The sequence below is a fragment of the Bison bison genome, unplaced genomic scaffold (genome assembly GCF_000754665.1).
Source record: "Bison bison bison isolate TAMUID 2011002044 unplaced genomic scaffold, Bison_UMD1.0 scf7180017863790, whole genome shotgun sequence".
Classification (NCBI taxonomy): domain Eukaryota; kingdom Metazoa; phylum Chordata; class Mammalia; order Artiodactyla; family Bovidae; genus Bison; species Bison bison.
In genome coordinates this window covers 784960-806251 of record NW_011494362.1, presented here as the reverse complement: position 1 = coordinate 806251, position 21292 = coordinate 784960, and the positions used below count along the sequence as shown (strand labels likewise).

The 21292-nt window shown below is 36.4% G+C and overlaps 1 protein-coding gene across 3 annotated transcripts in view; it reads right to left on the bottom strand.

Moving 5' to 3' along the window:
* The window catches only part of TMEM156 (transmembrane protein 156), a 42348-nt gene extending 22199 nt beyond the window's left edge, over positions 1-20149 (bottom strand). Inside the window, exons 1-3 of one of the 3 annotated variants that reach the window (XM_010833581.1) lie at positions 19781-20149; positions 4635-4904; positions 1704-1964 (exon numbers count right to left, since the gene is read on the bottom strand). In XM_010833581.1, coding sequence (XP_010831883.1) covers positions 1704-1964; positions 4635-4904; positions 19781-19868 — 619 coding nt within the window. In that variant the 5' untranslated portion in view covers positions 19869-20149. The remainder of the gene's footprint in view (positions 1-1703; positions 1965-4634; positions 4905-19780) is intronic. The other 2 variants (XM_010833580.1, XM_010833582.1) reach the window with 2 other exon arrangements.
* Positions 20150-21292: the final 1143 nt, after the last annotated feature.

Genomic DNA, 21292 nt, shown 5'->3' with positions numbered 1-21292 from the left:
ACATGGCGAGATAGGTATACTTTTTCCCAAATATGACACTACATAGTTGTATACCACTGATAACTTCCTGATTTATGTACCCAAAAAAGCTGTCAATTACTACTTCATTTTGGAATTTATGAATTTTCCCATTAACACAAAAATTCTCAATATGGCAATGCTTATTTCTTCTTAATGTTTTAGAAAATATAAAAAGCAACTAGATAGATACATAAATGGACATTGAAATAAACATAAGTTTTAAGTATCTGTCATCCAAACCTCTCTATATTTCAGATTTCATCATAGTCACCTTCTCTATATGGCTTTTTCAGAACCTCCACCCTGATTCTCCCACCATCTGTTCAGATTTTCTCAGATTGTCTCCCACCCTCCCTACACATAGCCACACCTCGAAATACCCTCTAAATGTAGAGGCTGTAGGGCCTCAGGCAAACTAACTCACAGGAGAAATTTATTTGAAGTCTTATATTTCACTTTAAAAATGCATATATATCATATGTTTGTGTTTGCTTTAAGATAAATATAATAGTTTAAATGGCCTCTAAAATGATTAAAGCTTTATAAAAGCATTCTAAGGCAATCTGAAACACTTCATATATTTGGAAGATCAGAAAACAGAGTAAATTATTCTAACATAGCACCTGTTACACTGATGACACTTGACCATTTACACTTCTCTGTATCGTCAGTGCCTGGCACCCTGCTTGGCATACAGCAAGCACTCACTAAATGGTTATATCATGAAATGCTCTTCAAGAGTAGAGTTTATGGATCAAGTGAGGGCACCTTGCTTAGTAGTAAGGATCAATTGTAATACTATATATCTGATCTGATATAACAGTATATACTATAGAAAATATATATAAAATTATATAAATACTATATAAAATCACTAATAAGAACATACTGTATAGCGCAGGGAACTTAATGAACTGTGGTGTCCTGAATGAAAAGGAAGTCCAAATGCACGTAATGTATGCATATGTGTGGCTGATTCATTTTGCTGTATAGTAGATACACAACATTGTACAGCAACTATACCCCAATAAAAATTAATTTAAAAAAGAATCAGTTGTGTTAATTCAGAATAGGGTGACTAGGAAGGTAATCAACCTTAAATAGAATTAATATATATGTGAGTTTTATCTTCCAGACTCCTACTTTTCCCCCGGAGTCCTCCAGTGACTCAAAATGCTTAATCTATACCCCACCTATCTTCACAGGAGTACATCAAAAATCCCTTTTTCTCAGGTCTGTTTCTCAGCTCTAAGCAAGGACATGTTAAATCAATTCAGACTTTAATAGCATATCACAATGTACATGTATATTTACATTTAAAAAGAAATCTCACCCTTTAATACACAAGTGTGATAGTATTACTTCAAACACAGATAATAGGCACTCCCAGAGTTATCCTAGGGCGGAGGGTCTTTGTAATGTTTCTCAAATAACAACGCATAGATGCCTCCTTTGCCTCTGAGTACAGCTGTGCTCCACAAAAACACATTTTTGTGTGTGTTTTTGAAAAATAAACAGGTAAAATAAACAGGTAAAAGGGCTAACATTCTTTCTAGCCTTGTTATTTCATCAATAAAATTCTTCAACTATTCAACTTAAAGTGAAGCTTACATGGTAGCCCTTACTTAATTTTGTGTCTGTATTCTACTCTCCTTTTCCCTCTAATTTCCTTTAAAACTTACTTTTTGCATCCATTTCTAAATGGAAAGAAATGTTTATACAATTATGTGGGTGTTCCATAATTCTACAAGTACGGTTTATAGATGTTGCCTCAGTTGGATCTTCCTCCTTGATTGCTGACCTTCCAGTGTGGGTTTTTAGATTACAGGTAAGATTATATTCCTCCAGGTGGTCAACCGTAGGAGTTACAGTGAAGTTAAAATGTTGACAAGGTGAGTGAAAATTATTTGACTTCACTTCCATTGATCCTCTCATGATAAGAACTAGAAAGAGATTAAGAAAATGTTATTCACACGCAAAAAAACAGTAGTACATAGTAAGAAAACACACACAACTCAAAGCTAAATCTCTTCCTTCCTATACAATAAGAAAAGAGTAGAAACAAGAAGTTATCAGCCTAAAAGTAACAATTAAAGTGCTTACATTTTTTTAAGAGTTTGAAAACTAGGTGAGATTGAAATACACTTGGAGCCTCTCAAAGGAAAAAAAAAAACATTTCCCTGATGACTTGTGGGACAGATTATATTTACCAAAATGGTCACAGCATTATTTCCCATCCCACATTATACTAGTTTGCTAGGGTTGTCATAAAGTAGCATAAACTGGGTGACTTACACAACAGAAATGTATTGTCTCACGGTTCGGGAAGCTACACTTTCAAGATTAAAGTGTTGACAAGGTTGCTTCCTTCTGAAGGCTGCGAGGAAAAATCTGTCCATGCTTCCCTTCTAGCTTCTGGTGGTTTGGTGGCAGTCTTCAGTGTTCCTTGTCTTGTAGAACATCACCCTGATCTCTCTCAAATTTCCTGCCCCCGCCCCCACTTTTTTTTTTTTTCAATCAGGATGCTGGTCATATTGAATTAGGGCCCACCCTAATGACTTTATCCATGGGTTTCCCTGGTGGCTCAGATGGTAAAGAATCTGCCTGCAATGCAGGAGACCCAGGTTCAATCCTTGGATTGAGAAGATCCCTTAGAGAAGGGAATGGGTACCCACTCGAGTATTCTTGCCTGGAGAGTTCCATGGACAGAGGAGCCTGGCAGGCTGCAGACCATAGGGTGGTAAAGAGTCAGACACGACTGAGCGAGTAGCACTATAACACATTAAACTGAACTACTTACATCTGCAGCAACCCTATTTCCAAATAACGGCATATTCTGAGATACTGAGGTTAGAACTCCAATATAATTCAACCCATAACACACACGTTAACCTAAAACTTTGCCACTCCACCATAAATAAATGGAGTCTAATACTTTTCCCTTTGAATCTCTGTGGAAGGATTCACCTGCTTGTAACCAATCAAATGCAGAGAAAATTACATCGTATGATAAGGCCAGAAAATACGAAGCAATTTCTACCTTGTTTTTTGGATCCCTAATGGTGGAGCCTTGGGCCACTAAGTAACAACGACTTAAAGCCATCATGCTGTGAGGAAGCCCAAGCTAGCCCGAATAGAAAGACCACATAGAAAAACTCTGAGACTACAAGAAGAGAGAGAAATGCCCAGCTTGCCTGTAGCTGCTCTAGCCCACCCCTGTGTTAGCTCCAGTCACTGTCTAACTCCAGCAGTATGAAATGCTGCAAGCCAGAAATGCCCAGTTACGCCCATTCTGAATTCTTGACCCCCTCCCCAAAAAAGAGAGAGAGAGAGAGAGAAAGAAAGGAAGGAAAGAAGAAAGAAAAAAGTTAAATGATTGCTGTTGTTAGAGCCGCTCAGTTTGGGGGTGATTGCTACACAGCCATAGCAACTAGAATAACTTATCAATGCTTTACTTTTCAAGGAGGCAGAGAAGTAGAATCTGTGAGCTTCCAATTCTTAAAACACTTCATTGTTCTCTATCATGATGAAGGTATTTCCCCAAATTGCTTTCTGGTGAATTTGACCCAGAAGCCTGCAATAGTTACAGTATTACTTGAATGTGTGTGTGTATGTGCTTAGTCGCTCAGTCATATCTGATTCTTTGGGACCCCATGGACTGTAGCCCACCAGGCTCCTCTGTCCATGGCATTTCCCAGGCAAGAATACTGGAGTGGATTGCCATTTTCTTCTCCAGGGGATCTTCCCAACCCAAGGATCAAGTCACTGTCTCCTGTGTCTCCTGCATTGCAGGCAGATTCTTAGAAAAAAGACTTGCCTATTGTACTTTATCTGAAGTCAGCGCCAAGAAATTTTGTTTCCATTTTGAAAGAATGGGAAAAATGCCAGTATGGGGGTGCCCAGCAAACAATCTCACTGAATAGGTATAAGCACTAAATTTGATGCTTGGGCTTGGGGCCACCAGTATATTTTACAGCTGTAAATTAATTATTTAATTTCTCAGTGATAATAAATGAAAGGTTTGGTTAGATATTATGGATAATACATAATTATTCTTTTATTTGTTTATTCATTCATTAAACAAGTATCTTTTAAGTGCCTCAGTTCAGACATTATACTAAGATGTAGAAATATCATAGTGAACAAAGACAGGATTCCTGCTCTTGAAGGCTCACTGGATAGTTAAACAAGTAAAAAGACAATTCATGTACAGTGGATGAATATTAGACAGAAGTAGGTACAAATGCATTGAGGATTCAGTGACTCCTTGGGGAATCCAAATATGATTTTATATGAGAACCTACAAGTTTACTTAGAAGTTTTTCATTACTTTTGAAGACAGCATGCTAAATAACCCTTTAGCTATCACATGTACATGGATTATAGCTGCATTTTGATGTATTTTAAGAATGGATATTTTGTTTTTGATAAATCAAAGTAAACCAAGACCAAGTTACTGTCCCAAGCCTGTAAGTCATTCATCAAGCACAACACAGCTGAGTGTTTCAGGGCCACTGGACTTAAAATTGGAATATATTATTAATACTTTTTTTTCACAGAATAAGGTTATTTATCCTTGACAGATTTTGTTCTCACTTTTCTTTCGCATTTACCTTTTGATGTTTGTTCCTGAAAAATAAAATCAGTGTTTCCTTTGGACTCACAAGCCAAACATGAGAAGCATGTCTTGAGTTCACTTGTGATATCTTGGCAAATCCTGGTAAAGTTTTGAAAGTTGGAGTGATTTAGAAAGATTCCCGTAATAGTCTGAGTTTCTTTTATTGGTTGCAGAAAAGTCACAAAAGAAGCATTTATAGAGAAGAATGAATAGCTGAAATTCTGTTGTAAATATACTTCCAGACATGATAGTTCCAACATGTTTCCTACAAAGAAAAACAAATTTTTGACTATGAAATTTTGAGGTTTTGGCATTCAGATAAATACCCAATATACTGCTCAGTTATCTTAGGCAGATCAGTACATTTGAGTTTATCAGCAGCAGGACTTGGTTTTCACATGAAACAATAATATCTACTGTGTTTAAATATTTCTTATTAAAAATCTGTCAACACTCCCTATTAATTTTCAGAGAAGAGAAGTCTTTGCTGAGAAGTTCTTGGAAATCCTAACATTTTAACCATTTTCTCTTCTAGGAAAGTTTTAATGGACAAACCTTATTTTCCTCTGAATCCATCTGTTTCAAAATAGAGTCTCACATGAATTGCATGGAGTTGAACAGGGAATGGAAAACCTGAACAGAATCTCTGTACTCGTTTCTGAAGGCTGCTGTAACAAATTAGTACAATCTTGCTGGCTTAAAACAAGAGAAATTTATTCTTTTACAGTTCTGAAGGTGAAAAGTTCAATGACAGTTATACTGGTCTAAAATTCAGATGTCCCCAGGACCACACTCCCTCTGAAGACCCTAAGAAAGAATCTGTTCCTTGCACCTCTTCCAATTTGGGGAGACTGCTGGCATTCCTTTGCTTGTGGCCACAACACTCATCTCTGCTTTCATGGTCACAGAGCCTTCTTCTCTATACCTTCATCTTCTGCCCCTCTATCTATATCAAATCTCCCTCTGCCTCTCTCTCATACAGAAACGTGTGGTTGGATTTAGATCCCACCTGGGTATGGCAGGATAATCTCCCATCTCAAGATCCTAAAATTAACCACATCTATAGAGACCCTTTTTATTTATAAGGCAACTTTTACAGGTTCCCAGGAATTGACACCTGATATCTTTGGGCAACCATTATTCAACCTACTTGAATCTCCAAAGATGAAATTTAATAGATGATATCATAATTTTTATATTTTGTCTGCAGACAAGTGTCAGATATAGAATTAATGGCCTAGTAGAAAGAAGACTGATTTTAAAGCAAACAACTAATCTCAAAAATATACAAGCAACTCCTGCAGCGAAATTCCAGAAAAATAAATGACCCAATCAAAAAATGGGCCAAAGAACTAAATAGACATTTCTCCAAAGAAGACATACAGATGGCTAACAAACACATGAAAAGATGCTCAACATCACTCATTATCAGAGAAATGCAAATCAAAACCACAATGAGGTACCATTTCACGCCAGTCAGAATGGCTGCGATCCAAAAGTCTACAAGCAATAAATGCTGGAGAGGGTGTGGAGAAAAGGGAACCAACCCTCTTACACTGTTGGTGGGAATGCAAACTAGTACAGCCACTATGGAGGACAGTGTGGAGATTCCTTAAAATACTGGAAATAGAACTGCCTTATGACCCAGCAATCCCACTGCTGGGCATACACACCGAGGAAACCAGAATTGAAAGAGACACGTGTACCCCAATGTTCATCACAGCACTGTTTATAATAGCCAGGACATGGAAGCAACCTAGATGTCCATCAGCAGATGAATGGATAAGAAAGCTGTGGTACATATACACAATGGAGTATTACTCAGCCATTAAAAAGAATACATTTGAATCAGTTCTAATGAGGTGGATGAAACTGGAGCCTATTATACACAGTGAAGTAAGCCAGAAAGAAAAACACCAATACAGTATACTAATGCATATATATGGAATTTAGAAAGATGGTAACGATAGGCCTATATGTGAGACAGCAAAAGAGACACAGATGTATACAACAGTCTTTTGGACTCTGTGGGAGAGGGCGAGGGTGGGATGATTTGGGAGAATGGCATTGAAACATGTATAATATCATATAGGAAACGAAGCACCAGTCTAGATTCAATGCAGGATACAGGATGCTTGGGGCTGGTGCACTGGGATGACCCAGAGGGATGGTACGGGGAGGGAGGTGGGAGGGGGGTTCAGGATGGGGAACACGTGTACACCCGTGGTGGATTCATGTTGATGTATGGCAAAAACAATACAGTATTGTAAAGTAATTAGCCTCCAATTAAAATAAATAAATTTAAATTAAAAAAATAAAGCAAAAGCAAAAGACTCTAGTGCTATATCTGTTATTAACTGAGATGCTTGAACAATTCACTTCATCTCCACAAGTCTCATTTTCTTATTAGCAAAATAGAGATAATAACCAGATCCTGCTAATCTTGTGGGGTTATAATAGCATCAAATGATGCAGTATATATGAAAACAAGTGTGTATTATTAAAATACAAGCCCATATCCCAAAGTAAAAATTAAAAATTCATCCTTTATTTATGATGGATTAAGATTTAATCCACACAAGTAATTGAAGCTCACCATGTAAAAACTGGGAATCCCTACGTAGCAGTAATGGTGAACCAAGGAATAGGTAACCTCTCTTTCAGATATTCTCAGTTTGACAGCTATTTACTAGGATGAGAAAATATTAATAACTGACATGCTCAATTCCATCTTTATGTGTCTTTCTTTACCATTTTTCACAATCATTTGGGGCAAAATACATTTTAAAAATTTTCTAAATAATATGGAGCACAATGAAAGACTTGCTTCATTTTTAAGAGTGATTACTCCTAGTCATACATCCTGATTCAAACTTAAAAGAAAATGAAACTATTGATTGATATTAAGGCACATTTTCTTACTGGTGGAATTTGTACTTTGATCGTAATTTCATAATTGTTTCATTACTGATGATTATATTTTGATGATTTAATAAATTAAAGGTTCATTTACCAGCCCTCTGTGTTTGAAATTGTTTCTGTAATATTTCACAGGTAATTTACAGCTATAAACACATTTCATACTTGAGTTGCTATAAAAGTTTTGGGAGGCATAGATTGTATTTTACTCAAATATGCAGTTTTGTTATGTTTCAATATATTTCTAAACAAAGCTGTAATCGAATTAATAACTAATTAAAAAAAAACTGTCTTCAGTAACTGTTTCAGTAAGATGATAGGAATTCACTATCTGATGCAAATCTGTAGTTTATGGCTTTTCTGTATTACTAAAACACATGAAAAACATATTTCTTGCCCTCTTTCCATTTTCCTCACTGATGTTTTTCATCTTATGAAATTTTCAACTTCTTGAACTTGATATTCTTATATTATAACCTAGAAGGGAGATAGAGAAATTTTTACTGTCAATATTGCAGTCTTCTTATCCAATAAATGACAAACTGGGCTTTCTAGAATTGATGGTATACCCTTTATATTTGGCTATGAGGTCATTTTATGATGGGTTCCTAATCTTAGTTTTAAATAATTCAATTAGGAAAGAAATAAATATAGGACATATCCTTCCCTAGTATAATTTTAAGAAATAAATGAATTCTACTCAGTCATATTTTGTTATTGTGGGTCATAATCTCATCTTCATAAACAAGGATTTATGAATTTAACTACTGCTATTAATATTGCTGAGAGTCAGACATCTAAATTCTCACTTCCAGAGATAGAAAAATGCATACCAGAATTACTCTAGTACTAAGACTGCAATCCCTCAAGGTAACGATATAGAATACTAAGTAGAATTAGGAAAATAAGTTACAGTATAAGACAAAGGCCAAGTCAATTATTTTTTCTTTTTAAAGAAAAGCAACGAAAACATGAACTATCTTTATTTTCTTTTTGAACTTTTATTATAAATATTTATCATATATAAGTATATATTAATATAAAATATATTACTCCAGTTAAAGAATAATAAAAATAAATGAACACCCATGTATCTATTACACAGATTAAGAAGCAAAATATTAGCAACATCTCTGAAGTACCCTATCCCACCCCTACACACTCCTTGTTTTCCAAAGTTTAAAGACCATCATTAAAATGTGTTTATCACTCCTTTGCTTCATCTTAGAGTCTTCCCAAAATGTATATATTCCTAAATAACATTGTTTCATTGGCAAATTATATACATATATAGGGATTGCTGCTGCTGCTAAGTCGCTTCAGTCATGTCCGACTCTGTGCGACCCCATAGACGGCAGCCCACCAGGCTCCCCCGTCCCTGGGATTCTCCAGGCAAGAACACTGGAGTGGGTTGCCATTTCCTTCTCCAACGCATGAAAGTGAAAAGTGAAAGGGAAGTCGCTCAGTCATGTCCGACTCTTAGTGACCCCATGGACTGCAGCCCACCAGGCTCCTCCATTCATGGGATTTTCCAGGCAAGAGTACTGGAGTGGGGTGCCATTGCCTTCTCCATATATAGGGACTATACTGTAGGTATTCATCTATGACTCGCTTGTTTTGCTTAATGTGTTCTAGTAGTGTTGCTGCATATTGCTGTACTAATTATTTGTGGTATCTTTGAAAGAATATACTACAATTTATGTATATATTCTTCTGACTGAGCATTTGAGGTGTTTCTATTTTTGCTGTTCTGGATAATACTGCTTTGAACCATAACTCTCATGTGTTATTGGTAGGAATGTAAAATAGTACAATCACTTTGGAAGATATTTTTATGTTCTTTAAGTTAACCATACACTTAGCATGTGACCCAATAATTCTACTCCTAGGAATCTACAAGAGAGAAATAAAAACATATGTCCACACAAACGCCTGTATATGAAGCTTCATGGCACTTGTAAAATTTATAATGGCCAAGGACTGAAAACAATGCAAACAACCAACAACTAGTGAATATATAAATAATTCCTGACATATCCACATAATGAAATACTACACAGCAACAAAAAGGAAGAATGTGCTGATACAAACAACAACATGGAAGAATGTGCTGATACAAACAACAACATGGAAGAATCTCAAATGCTTTATGCCAAGGGAAAGCAGCCAGACTCAATTCACTACATACTAATATGATTCCATTTTATGTGAAATTCTAGAAAATGGAAAACAGTATTGATGGTGGGAGAAGGGTTCTCTTACAAAGGAGAATGAGGGATATCTTGGAGATGCTGGTAAGGTTTATATCTTGATTGTGGTGGTGGTTACACTGCTGTAAAAATTTGTCAAACCTCAACTTTACACTTAAAAGTGGCACATTTTATCATATGTAAATTATATCTCAATTAAGTTTATTTTTAACTAACACTACTATGAATATTCATGAACATATCTCCTAGTACGCAGTTACAGAAGTTTCTCTAGCATACACACTGAATGAATTGCCAGGTATTCAGTATGCTCATCTTGGATTTCACTAGAAAATGCCAAATCATTATACCAAGAAGTTGTACCAATTTGTCTTCCCACCTGCAGTGTAGAAAGGTTCTCATTGACACGTATCTTGGCAAAAGCTTTTCAAGTTTTAACAATTTGGTGAATGTTAAATGGAATCTTATCATGGTTTAAAAGTTCCTACTTTTTCTATTTTTCTAGTAGATTATCATTTTCTTATTAATGTTTAGGGGTTTTTAAACTTTCCTCTTTGCAATTTTAAGAAGTTATTTGCATTTTTATCAAGATATCTTCTCATCATTTGTACCTTGTTTATTTGTTTTCTTTATGGTCTTTTAGTTAAAGGAAGCTCTTAATTTGAGTATTTTAAAATGATCATTTTCTTTACAAATTGTGCTTTGCATCTTGTTTAAGAAATCTTTCTCTTTTAAAAAGATTTTCATCCACATTTTCATCTAAAAGTTTTGAAGTTCTGCCTTTTATGTGTAAGTTCTTAATCTATCTGGAATTAAGACAGTATGGAGTAAGAAACCAAGTTAATTTTTTCCACATGTGATAATCAATTGTACTAGCAATTATTAAATAGTCTATCTTTTCCCCACTATCTGTAATGACATCTCTGCTGCTGCTAAGTCACTTCAGTCCTGTCCGACTCTGTGTGACCCCATAGACGGCAGCCCACCAGGCTTCCCCATCCCTGGGATTCTCCAGGCAAGAACACTGGAGTGGGTTGCCATTTCCTTCTCCAACTCATGAAAGTGAAAAGTGAAAGTGAAGTCTGCACAGTCATGTCCGACTCTTTGCGACCCCATGGAATGCAGCCCACCAGGCTCCTCCATCCATGGGATTTTCCAGGCAAGAGTACTGGAGTGGGGTGCCATTGCCTTCTCTGAATGACATCTCTATAATCCATCAAATATCCACGTATGTATGTATGACTGTATTTCCGGGTTCCAAATTTTGTTCTTTTCTTGGCAAAGACATCTGACAGACTTAATTACTTTTGCTTTATAAAGCTTTTATGTGTGCTTAGTCCCTTCAGTTGTGTCCAACTCTTTGCGACCCCATGGACCCACCAGGCTCCTCTGTCCACGGGGATTCTCCAGGCAAGAATACTGGGAGTGGGTTGCCATTCCCTTCTCCAGGGGATCTTCCTGACCCAGGGATGGAATCCAGGTCTCCCACATTGCAGGTGGATTCTTTACCATCTGAGCCCCCAGGGAAATCTTTATTTCTCATAGGAAAAATCCCCTAACCTTGTTCATTTTCTTTGGGAATGTCTTAGTGATTCTTGATCCTTTGTTCTTTCCAATAAATTTTTAGAATCAGCTTATTAAGTTTGGTGAAAAACCCAGTTGTGATTCTGACTTGAATCTCAAAATCAATTGGAGAAGAAAGATATGATACTGAGTTACTCCTATCACTCTTTTCTTCCTTTCTTACTCTCTACTTTTATAGGTCTTCTTTGATATCTTCTAATAAAGTTTCCAAATTTTCACCATCAAGGTCCCATATGTCTTTTGCTAGATTTCCTCCAGGTACCTTAATTTTTGTTGCTATTGCCAACAGTATTTTTTAAGAAATATGTTTTCTGTTTGTTAGCGGTAGATGGATATACAATTGACTCTTGAATATAAATTTTATTTCTTATCACTTTGTAAACTTCCTTATTAATTTTAATTTTTCCTAGAAATCTTTTGAGTTTTCTATATAGATACGCTTTGTGCTTGCGCTCAGTTGCTAAGTCGTGTCTGTCTCTTTGTGACCCCATTGACTAGCCCCCCAGGCTTCTCTGTCCATGGGATTCTCCAGGCAAGAATACTGGAGTGGGTTGCCATTTCCTTCTCCAGGGGATCTTCCTGACTCAGGGATTGAACCTTGTCTCCTGCATTGGTAGGTGGATTCTTTACCACTGAGCCACTAGTGAAGACCATAAATATGTTAATTTACTGCAAATAATTACAACTTTATTCCTTGCTTTTCACTCCTTACACATTTTATTTCTTTTGCTTGTCTTACTGCACTGACTAGGACCTCCAGTACCATAATGAATAGAAGTGTTGAGAGTGGACATCCTTGTTTGCTCCTGATCTTAAGAAGAATACTTATGATGTTCATTACCGAGACTGATATATAATCATTTTTAGATATCCCATTTCACTTTAAGGAGGTTCTTTTCTATTCCTAGTTTGCTGAGTTTTTAATTATAAAGACTGATGAATATATTAATTGAGTGCTCTTTCAACAAGTATTGAGATGATTATATAGGCTTTCTTCTTTAATCAGTTAATATAGTGCATTACATTATTAGATTTTCTAATGCTAACTCAATCTTGCATTCCAGGAATAAATCTAATTTGATCATTTTTATACATTGCTGCAATCAGATTCTTAATGTTTTGTTTAAAGGTTTTTAATCTATATTTAAAAATGGGATTGGCTGTAAAGTTTCCTTTTTTGTACTGTCTTTGTTAGGTTTGCATACTAAGATACACTAGCCTTAAAAAATAAATTGGAGGGGCTTCCCTGGTGGCTCAGTGGTAAAGAATCCATCTACCAATGCAGAAGACACAGGTTTAATCCCTGATTCAGGATGATCCCACATGCCTTGGAGCAACTAAGTCAGTGCACCACACTATTAAGCCTGTGCTCTGGAGCCAGGGAGCCGCAACTACCAAACCCACATGCTGCAACCAGAGAAGCCTGAGTGCCCTAGAGTCCATGCTCCACAATGAGAAAGCAGCCTCAGTGAGAAGCCTGCGCACCACAAATAGAGAGTAGCCCCTGCTTGCCACAACTAGAAAGTCCAAGCAACAAAAGACCCAGCCCAGACAATAAATAAATAAATGTATAAAAAAAAATAAACTGGAGAGCTTCCCTGGTGGCTCAGGGGCAAAGAATCCACCTACCAATGCAGGAGACATGGGTTCCATCCCTTGTCCAGGAGGATCCCACATGCCACGGAACAACTAAGCCCATGTGCCACAACTACTGAGCCTGTGCTCTAGAGCCTGGGAATGCCAACTACTGAAGCCCACCTGCGCTAGAGACTGTGCTCCACGACAAGAGACGCCACCACAATGATCAGCCCGCACACTGCAACCGGAGAGTAGCCCCCACTCGCTGCAACTAGAGAAAGCCTGCAGGCAGCAACAATGTCCCAGCACAGTCATAAATAAATAAATTTTTTTAAATTTTTAATAAATTGGAAAATGTTTCCCTTTTTGTATTTTTTCAAATGGTTTATAACAAATTATATTTATCTATTCAATTCATTTCTTGAAAGTTTGGCAGAACTTACGTATAAAAACATCTGAACCAAGTGATTTTTCAGGGAAAATTAAACCATTGGTCAATTTTCTTAATTATTCTACAATTCTTGGATTTTCCATTTCTTCCCAAGTGAGTTCTGATAGGTTATATTTTTCTAGAAATGTGTCTTTATGTTTTAAATTTATTGACTTACAGCTATTCTTAATAATCTCATTATAGTTTTAATTTCTATGTTTCTTTTTCATTACTAAGTTAGTTATTGTTCCTTCTCTTTTTTGATTATTCAGTTTTAGCAGGCAGAATAATGGCCTCCCTAAGATATCCACATCCTTATTCCCAGAACCTGTGAATATGTTACATGACATGGCAAAGAAGAATTGAGTCGAAAGATGGAATTCAAGTTGCTAATGAACTGTTCTTAAAATAGAGAAATTATCCTGGATTATCTGGGTAAGCATAATGTAATCATACATGTGATTCAGATGTGAGAAAAACTCGACAGGCCATCACTGGCTTTGAAGGTGGGAAGAAGCCACAAGCCAAGGAAAGCCGGCAGCTTTTAGGAGATGGAAAAGACAAGAAAACAAAGGTATTCTTTCCTAGAGCCTCTGAGAAGAATGTAGCCCTACTAACACTTTTATTTTAGCCCAGTGAGACCTCTGCTGGATTTCTACTTACAGAACTCTAGATAATATATTTGTGCTGTTTGATGCTACTGTTTGTGGTCATTTGTACAGCAGCCATAAGAAACTGAAACATCAATCATTCCAGAAGTGTTTCCATTTAATTAGAATTTCTAAAGAACCAACTTTTGACTTTATTGATCCTTTCTTTCATATCGTTTAATTTCATTGACTTTTGCTCTTGTCTTAATTATTTCCTGCCTTCTACTTACCTTGGGTTTATCTCACTTTTCTTATATCAAAGAATTTAAAACTATAAACTTTCTTCTAAATACCTGCCATTTTTATCATATCCCACACTACGGAATTTTCCACTGGGGGGAAAATAGCAGAAAAATGATTCAAGGTAAAGAGATGGATATCTTTTAAGTAAAAGATTCTGTGAAATAAATTTCAGAGGCTGTGCAGCCCAGAAGTTCAAGGTTTGTGGTGAAATTTTATGTTTCCAAAATGTAAGATGAAGGGGTCCCCTGATGGTGGTTAGGACTCTGTGCTTCCACTGCAGGTGGTTCAGCTTTTATCCCTGGTCAGGGAGCTAAGATCCCGTAAGCTGTGTGAAAGTGAAAGTGAAAGTCGTTCAGTCATGTCCGACTCTTTGCAACCCCATGGACTATACAGTCCCTGGAATTCTCCAGGCCAAAATACTGGAGTGGGTAGCCTTTCCCTTCTCCAGGGGATCTTCTCAACCCAAGGATCGAACCCAGGTCTCCTGCATTGCAGGCAGATTCTTTACCGCTGTGTAGTGTGGCCCCCCAAAAAGTAAGATGAGGGTAATCATGCCTGGCCTACCTAAATCAAGAGATGGTTGTGAGGGCCTGATGAGAAATGCTTCCTTTCAGAAAGCATTTTTTTATTTTCTTTATAATATTTTTTATTTCCTTTATAATATGACTCAGAAATTTCACTTAGTCACAAATACTCATTGAATGCCTTCTAATGTGGCAGATACAAGATATTCAGAGAGAACATTTATCTACAAAGGCAAATGAATGAGACAAGTAGTTAGAAAGCTTCCCAAGCAAGGGTTGTTGGTATTGTAACCTAACCTATGAGAGAATAAAGCCAGTTCTGCCCAAGCAGTGAAAAGCATTATTTTTTTTTTGCCATTATATACGTCTAAGATACATATATATATGAATCCGTGTTCATTAGTAGCTATTTAAAAACTATAATGATTCAGAAAATTCAGCAAGAAATAAAATCTTACAACAAAGTAAATTTATCCATCTAGATTTATTCTTTCTTCCCAAAGATTTTCAAAATAGTCTCTCTTGAGAACAATACTTCACCATTAATGAGTTGAAGTATTTAATAAGCTAAAATAATTTATTATATGTAAAAAGTATTTGGTATATAATACCTGTATGCTGTGCTGTGCTAAGTCGCTTCAGTAGTGTCTGACTCTTTGTGATGCCATGGACTGTAGCCTGCCAGGCTCCTCTGTCCATGGGATTCTCCTGGCAAGAACACTGGAGTGGATTGCGATTCCCTCCTCCAGGGATAGTACCTGTTTAAAAACTAAGATCATGGCATCTGGTCCCATCACTTCATGGGAAGTAGATGGGGAAACAGTGGAAGCAGTATCAGACTTTATTTTTGGGGGCTCCAAAATCACTGCAGATGGTGATTGCGGTCATGAAATTAAAAGACGCTTACTCCTTGGAAGAAAAGTTATGACCAACCTAGACAGCATATTAAAAAGCAGAAACATTACTTTGCCAACAAAGGACCGTCTAGTCAAGGCTATGGTTTTTCCAGTGGTCATGTATGGATATGAGAGTTGGACTGTGAAGAAAGCTGAGCACTGAAGAATTGATGCTTTTGAACTGTGGTGTTGGAGAAGACTCTTGAGAGTCCCTTGGACTGCAAGGAGATCCAACCAGTCCATCCTAAAGGAGATGAGTCCTGGGTGTTCATTTGAAGGACTGATGCTGAAGCTGAAACTCCAATACTTTGGCCACCTCATGTGAAGAGTTGACTCATTGGAAAAGACTCTGATGCTGGGAGGGATTGAAGGCAGGAGGAAAAGGGGATGACAGAGGATGAGATGACTGGATGGCATCACTGACTCTATGGACATGGGTTTGAGTGGACTCCGGGAGTTGGTGGTGGACAGGGAGGTCTGGCATGATGCGATTCATGGGGTCACAAAGAGTCGGACACGACTGAGCAACTGAACTGAACTGAACTGATGTATGCATAAATATGTATTTTTTACCCTTTTTTTAATGGTCATGATTATATTCCAAACCTGATTGGGTATTGCTGATTGAATGAGCAAACCAATAAAAAAATAAGGATATATTTTTTAAGGACTAGGATAACAATTTTTCAAAATAATTGCAGTTATCCTTGATTACACTGGTCTTTATAATAAAGACATAAAATATGAATATATGCTCATATACTTCAGGGTTTATCCTGTCCTTTATAGGTATTTAAGGTTCTTTTATCCTTTGTTTTCTTCAATTCACTGCTCACTATACTGCCATTTCCATCAGGAAGTGTGAAATGGAAGGGAAGTGAAAGCTGATAAACATAGTATATGCGAGTTTGACTCCTAAAAGTAAGAGAAGAAGTCAAAACAACAAATAAAATTAGGTCTGTGGTGTTTTCATCTGTGCTATTCCTGGTGCTCTTCACCACAATCTGGAATATACTCACATAACTCTATAATTTCTGGCTTCAAGAGTTTCTGAGATGTCAGTATGAATACATTTTATTTGAAAATCAGTAACAATTCCTTCTTTTAGAAAGTGCTTCTAACGTAGCTAAGGAGAAATATTAATTGATCATTAGAACTCTGACAGCTGTTTTGTTTTGTGAATAAAAATGAAGAAACGCCCTCCCCCCGAGAGGACTGGAAGCAACTTTTACGTTCCCATTGTGTCTTTTATATTGCTATCTCCATTATTACAGTATTGTATTTAATTATTTATCAGTCAGTCTTCCCCTTGACTGAAAACTTTTTGAAGGAAGAATTGCCTTTCGTTTTTGTAGCCTTGGGTTCCTAGTACTGTTAGACACTATTTGTAAGTGAAAGAACAAATAAATAAAAGATCACTGAGATTTATATGAGTTAACCAGAGCTCTGTTTCTCTTAAAGACTGTAAATCCACCCAAAGTGGGTTGATAAAATGTCTCTTGTTTGGAACAACCCAGGTTTCTTAACTTCAAGAGGCTCTGAATAAAAATATATCCACTATCTTTTGTATCTCTGTTATCTAATGCAATATAAGAGTATGAAACCATTGTATTAACTACTATGTCTTAGTGTAAGATGTCTTTCCAATAAACTGAAAGCTAGAATATGCTCTCTTGCCAGTGAATACCAATGCAGAGTTATTACAAGTCCCAAATATCATTAAAGAAGTTCCCCTTCCAAAGAAGTTAGACTAAATAGCTTACACTATGTAATTATAATAATTGAATATTCTGAGTAATGATTATTCAGAGACTCAGATACATTCTTGATGAAAAATGATCAAACAGAGTGCTCTATTTTTAACTTAGGTCTTCAGAGGGCTTATTATTTCGAAATCAAATCTATTAAACCTTGTGAATACATTATTCCTCATTAAGATTCCTTTTGAATTCATTTGACATGCTAAAGACAGTGTATCAGTACATAATTTATAAGTAAAAATCATTTTATAATATTTATCTTAGATATTAAAGTGAATAGAACATAAGAATGAAAAAGAGACACAAGTAACTCATAGGGAGAATAAGACTACAGGAGAACTCTCAAGGTAATTTTAGTACTTCTAGAGGCACCCCACTCCAGTACTCTAGTCTGGAAAATCCCACGGACGGAGGAGCCTGGTAGGCTGCAGTCCATGGGGTCGCAAAGAGTCGGACACGACTGAGCGACTTCCTTTCACTTTTCACTTTCATGCATTGGAGAAGGAAATGGCAACCCACTCCAGTGTTCTTACCTGGAGAATCCCAGGGACAGGGGAGCCTGGTGGGCTGCCGTCTATGGGGTCACACAGAGTCGGGCATGACTGAAGCGACTTAGCAGCAGCAGCAGAACATTCTTATCTTACCATCTAAAAAATCTTACTAAATAGCTTATTTTGCAAAATACTTTGGTTAACAAGTCAACTCATTTCATAAGGAGCTATTGTTGTGGTGAAAAATTGCCACCAAATAAAAAAGACAAAACAATTGTGCATCCTTAGTTTAATCAATATAGAACTGTATAAAATGAGTCTATATAAATTTGCTCCTGGTGATCCATAAGCCATTATAAGATATAAAGCATTATTATTATACTATCATATGTGTAAAACATTTTGCCTAATCAACTTTTCACTTATGTGCAAAATTCCTGCTACCACAAAACGGTATCAGGACAAAATGGTGGTTTTCAAATAGTTTTGTTTTTTGGCCCCAAGGAGAGTTCCTTCAAAACAAAATTCTCAAATAAATCCATCACTCCAAAAAGAGTTGGAGAAAAGTTCGACATTGCTTTTGGACCAGGGAAAGAGACATGGCTATTTTAAGTTTTAGGAAGCAGTAAATGTAGTATTGAAAAGCTACTGTAAACAATTAGGAAACTGAGAGTACAAAGTTGTTATCAATGATGGTAGATTATTTGTCAATACATCTGCCCCCAAAAGAATAATTTTTAACATGCTTTTTTAACATGCTACTTGTCACAAAACACTAACCAGTCATTAACAGATCAATTAAAATATATGCTATGATTGCTTAATCTAAGCAACATAATGCCAGAAAACCAAGAGAAATTTCAAAATTTTAATTATTCACAAAATGTACATTCACAGTGTTTATTAAGCAAAGAAATTATCTGCTACTTCACATCATGTATATGCAATATTAAATAACCCTTGCAATATGACATTAAATGTAATTAACAACAGCATATTCATCAAGTCACTTAGTATATGTATATACAACAATAAATAATCATTGTAAAAAGTCATCAAATACAAGGTTTTCTCTGATTTTAATCAGTTCATATGATAACTTTTTAATGACCGAATACAGCATTTTCTTTTTAATTTTTCTTCTTATAAAATGCTAGGAAGCACAATTACCATTCAAACAATCATGATAATATATTTTCAAATCTTACTGACATATAAAAGTAGTTTAAATTTACATCTATTTCTTTTCCTACTCTAGGTCTCAGCAATATCACAATTTTCTGAAATATAAACAGAGATAATTTTACCCCATTATTCTCTAATTACAAATATATACAGGTATATAGCTACTTAAATTTTTACCCATCTTATTTTAGCTGTATTTTGAAAAAACGTCTTTATACTTTTTTTTCAAAAAGTAACAGTGAGCAATTTGTGTGAAATAGTTGTAATGGAAAGGAATGCAAGCATTTTTAACATAGTAAATGTTACTTTATTTATAAAGTAATTCCAGGATGTGAAGGCATATTTAAAGCTGTTTTGAAGGAAACTTTCAAAGAGCAAAATCATATGGTGAAATTATTGTAAATTCAATGTTTGAAAGTGAGACTACAGATTTTAAGTATTTCTTTTCATTTTTTTCGTTTCATTATTGCATGCTACAATACCTAAGTACTGTAAGTAAGATTACTGTACCAGGTAACAGTCAACTAAAATTACAATCTCATTTTATTAGCTTTCCAGACATAGAACTTCAGCGCTCACAGCACGTAGCCAAAAATAAGGCCTTTCCTGTAACCATTAACCAACATAATTTTAGAAAATTAAAAAAGGAAAAGTAAATTGTAATTACTCACCTTTTGGTGCCTGGAAATATTCTGGCAAAATTAAAATGAACATGATCATTATGGCCAAAAGTAATTTAAGGAGGGCTGTTTTTGTCATGTCTCTTCACATGGTACATGTGTTCCCATCAAGTATACCGATGGCATCATTCTTCCTGGTTTATGTTTCATCTCTGCAGCACTTGAAGTTTACGCAGTTTACCTCGTGCTCACTTCCTGTTGGGTAAGACTTTGTAAAAAGGAGACCTAGAACTGAGACTTCTTCATTTTGAGTCACTTTCCACTAAGAAGACTGTTTTGTAACAAGCACTTTCAAACTGTCTTCCAAATAAGAAAGAGTGAAGAAACAATGTAAGGAAGTAAAGGGGTTTGTCCTCATCTAAATCTGAAGCTATTTTCCTATGCTTACCGATCTGTGTGAGTAAATATAAACCCACAATATACTCATCAAAAGTGAAATGATGAATGTCTATTATGTCCAGTTGTAAAAACATCATTCATTCATTTACTTATTGATTATTGAATCCCTTATTTATTTATTTGCCAGGCCACAAGCTTGCATGTTCTTAGTTCCCTGACCCTTGGCAGTAAAAGTATTGAGTTCTAATCACTGGATTGCCATGGAATTCCCTGCTGCTGCTACTGCTGCTGCCAAGTCGCTTCAGTTGTGTCCAACTCTGTGCGACCCCATAGACAGCAGCCCACCAGGCTTCCCCGTCCCTGGGATTCTCCAGGCAAGAACACTGGAGTGGGCTGCGATTTCCTCCTCCAATGCATGAAAGTGAAAAGTGAAAGTGAAATCACTTAGTCGTGTCTGACTCTTAGCGACCCCATGGACTGCAGCCCACCAGGCTCCTCCGTCCATGGGATTTTCCAGGCAAGAGTACTTTTGTTTTGTTTTTGTTTTGGAGTGGGTTGCCATTGCCTTCTCCAATTCCCTATTAACCCCCTTTTAAGTGCTAGCCACTGTCCTGTGTTCTGGTGTTCAAAAAAAAATATGTCTAGAAAATAGTAAATAGCACAAAATATAAGGATAAACTAAAGACTTTTACTTTTCTACACTGTATGTGTGTGCGTGCTCAGCCATGTCCAACTCTTTGAGATTCCATGGACTGTAGCCTGCCAGGCTCCTCTGTCCATGGAATTTTCCAGACGAGAATACTGGAATGGGTTGCCATTTCCTTCACCAGGTAATCTTCCCAACCCAGATATCAAACCCGCATCTCTTGCAGCTCCTGCATTGGAAGGTGGAGTCTTTGCCACTGTACCACCAAAAGCAGTAAAATGGGACTCATTAAACCTAAAGCAATGTGATTACTGTTACAGAACCCACATGTTCAGTTCCCATTTAAAAAAAAAAAAAGATCTTTCATTATGACAATCCAAGTGAAACAAAATGCATTGTCTTAGAATATTAATAAAGAGTAGGCAAAAATCATGGTGAATAAAGAATAGGTACAAACAAGTACTTTTTTCCCCATGTTCTTGTTTTCTGACTTTAAAAAAGAAAAGTGGTACCAGGTA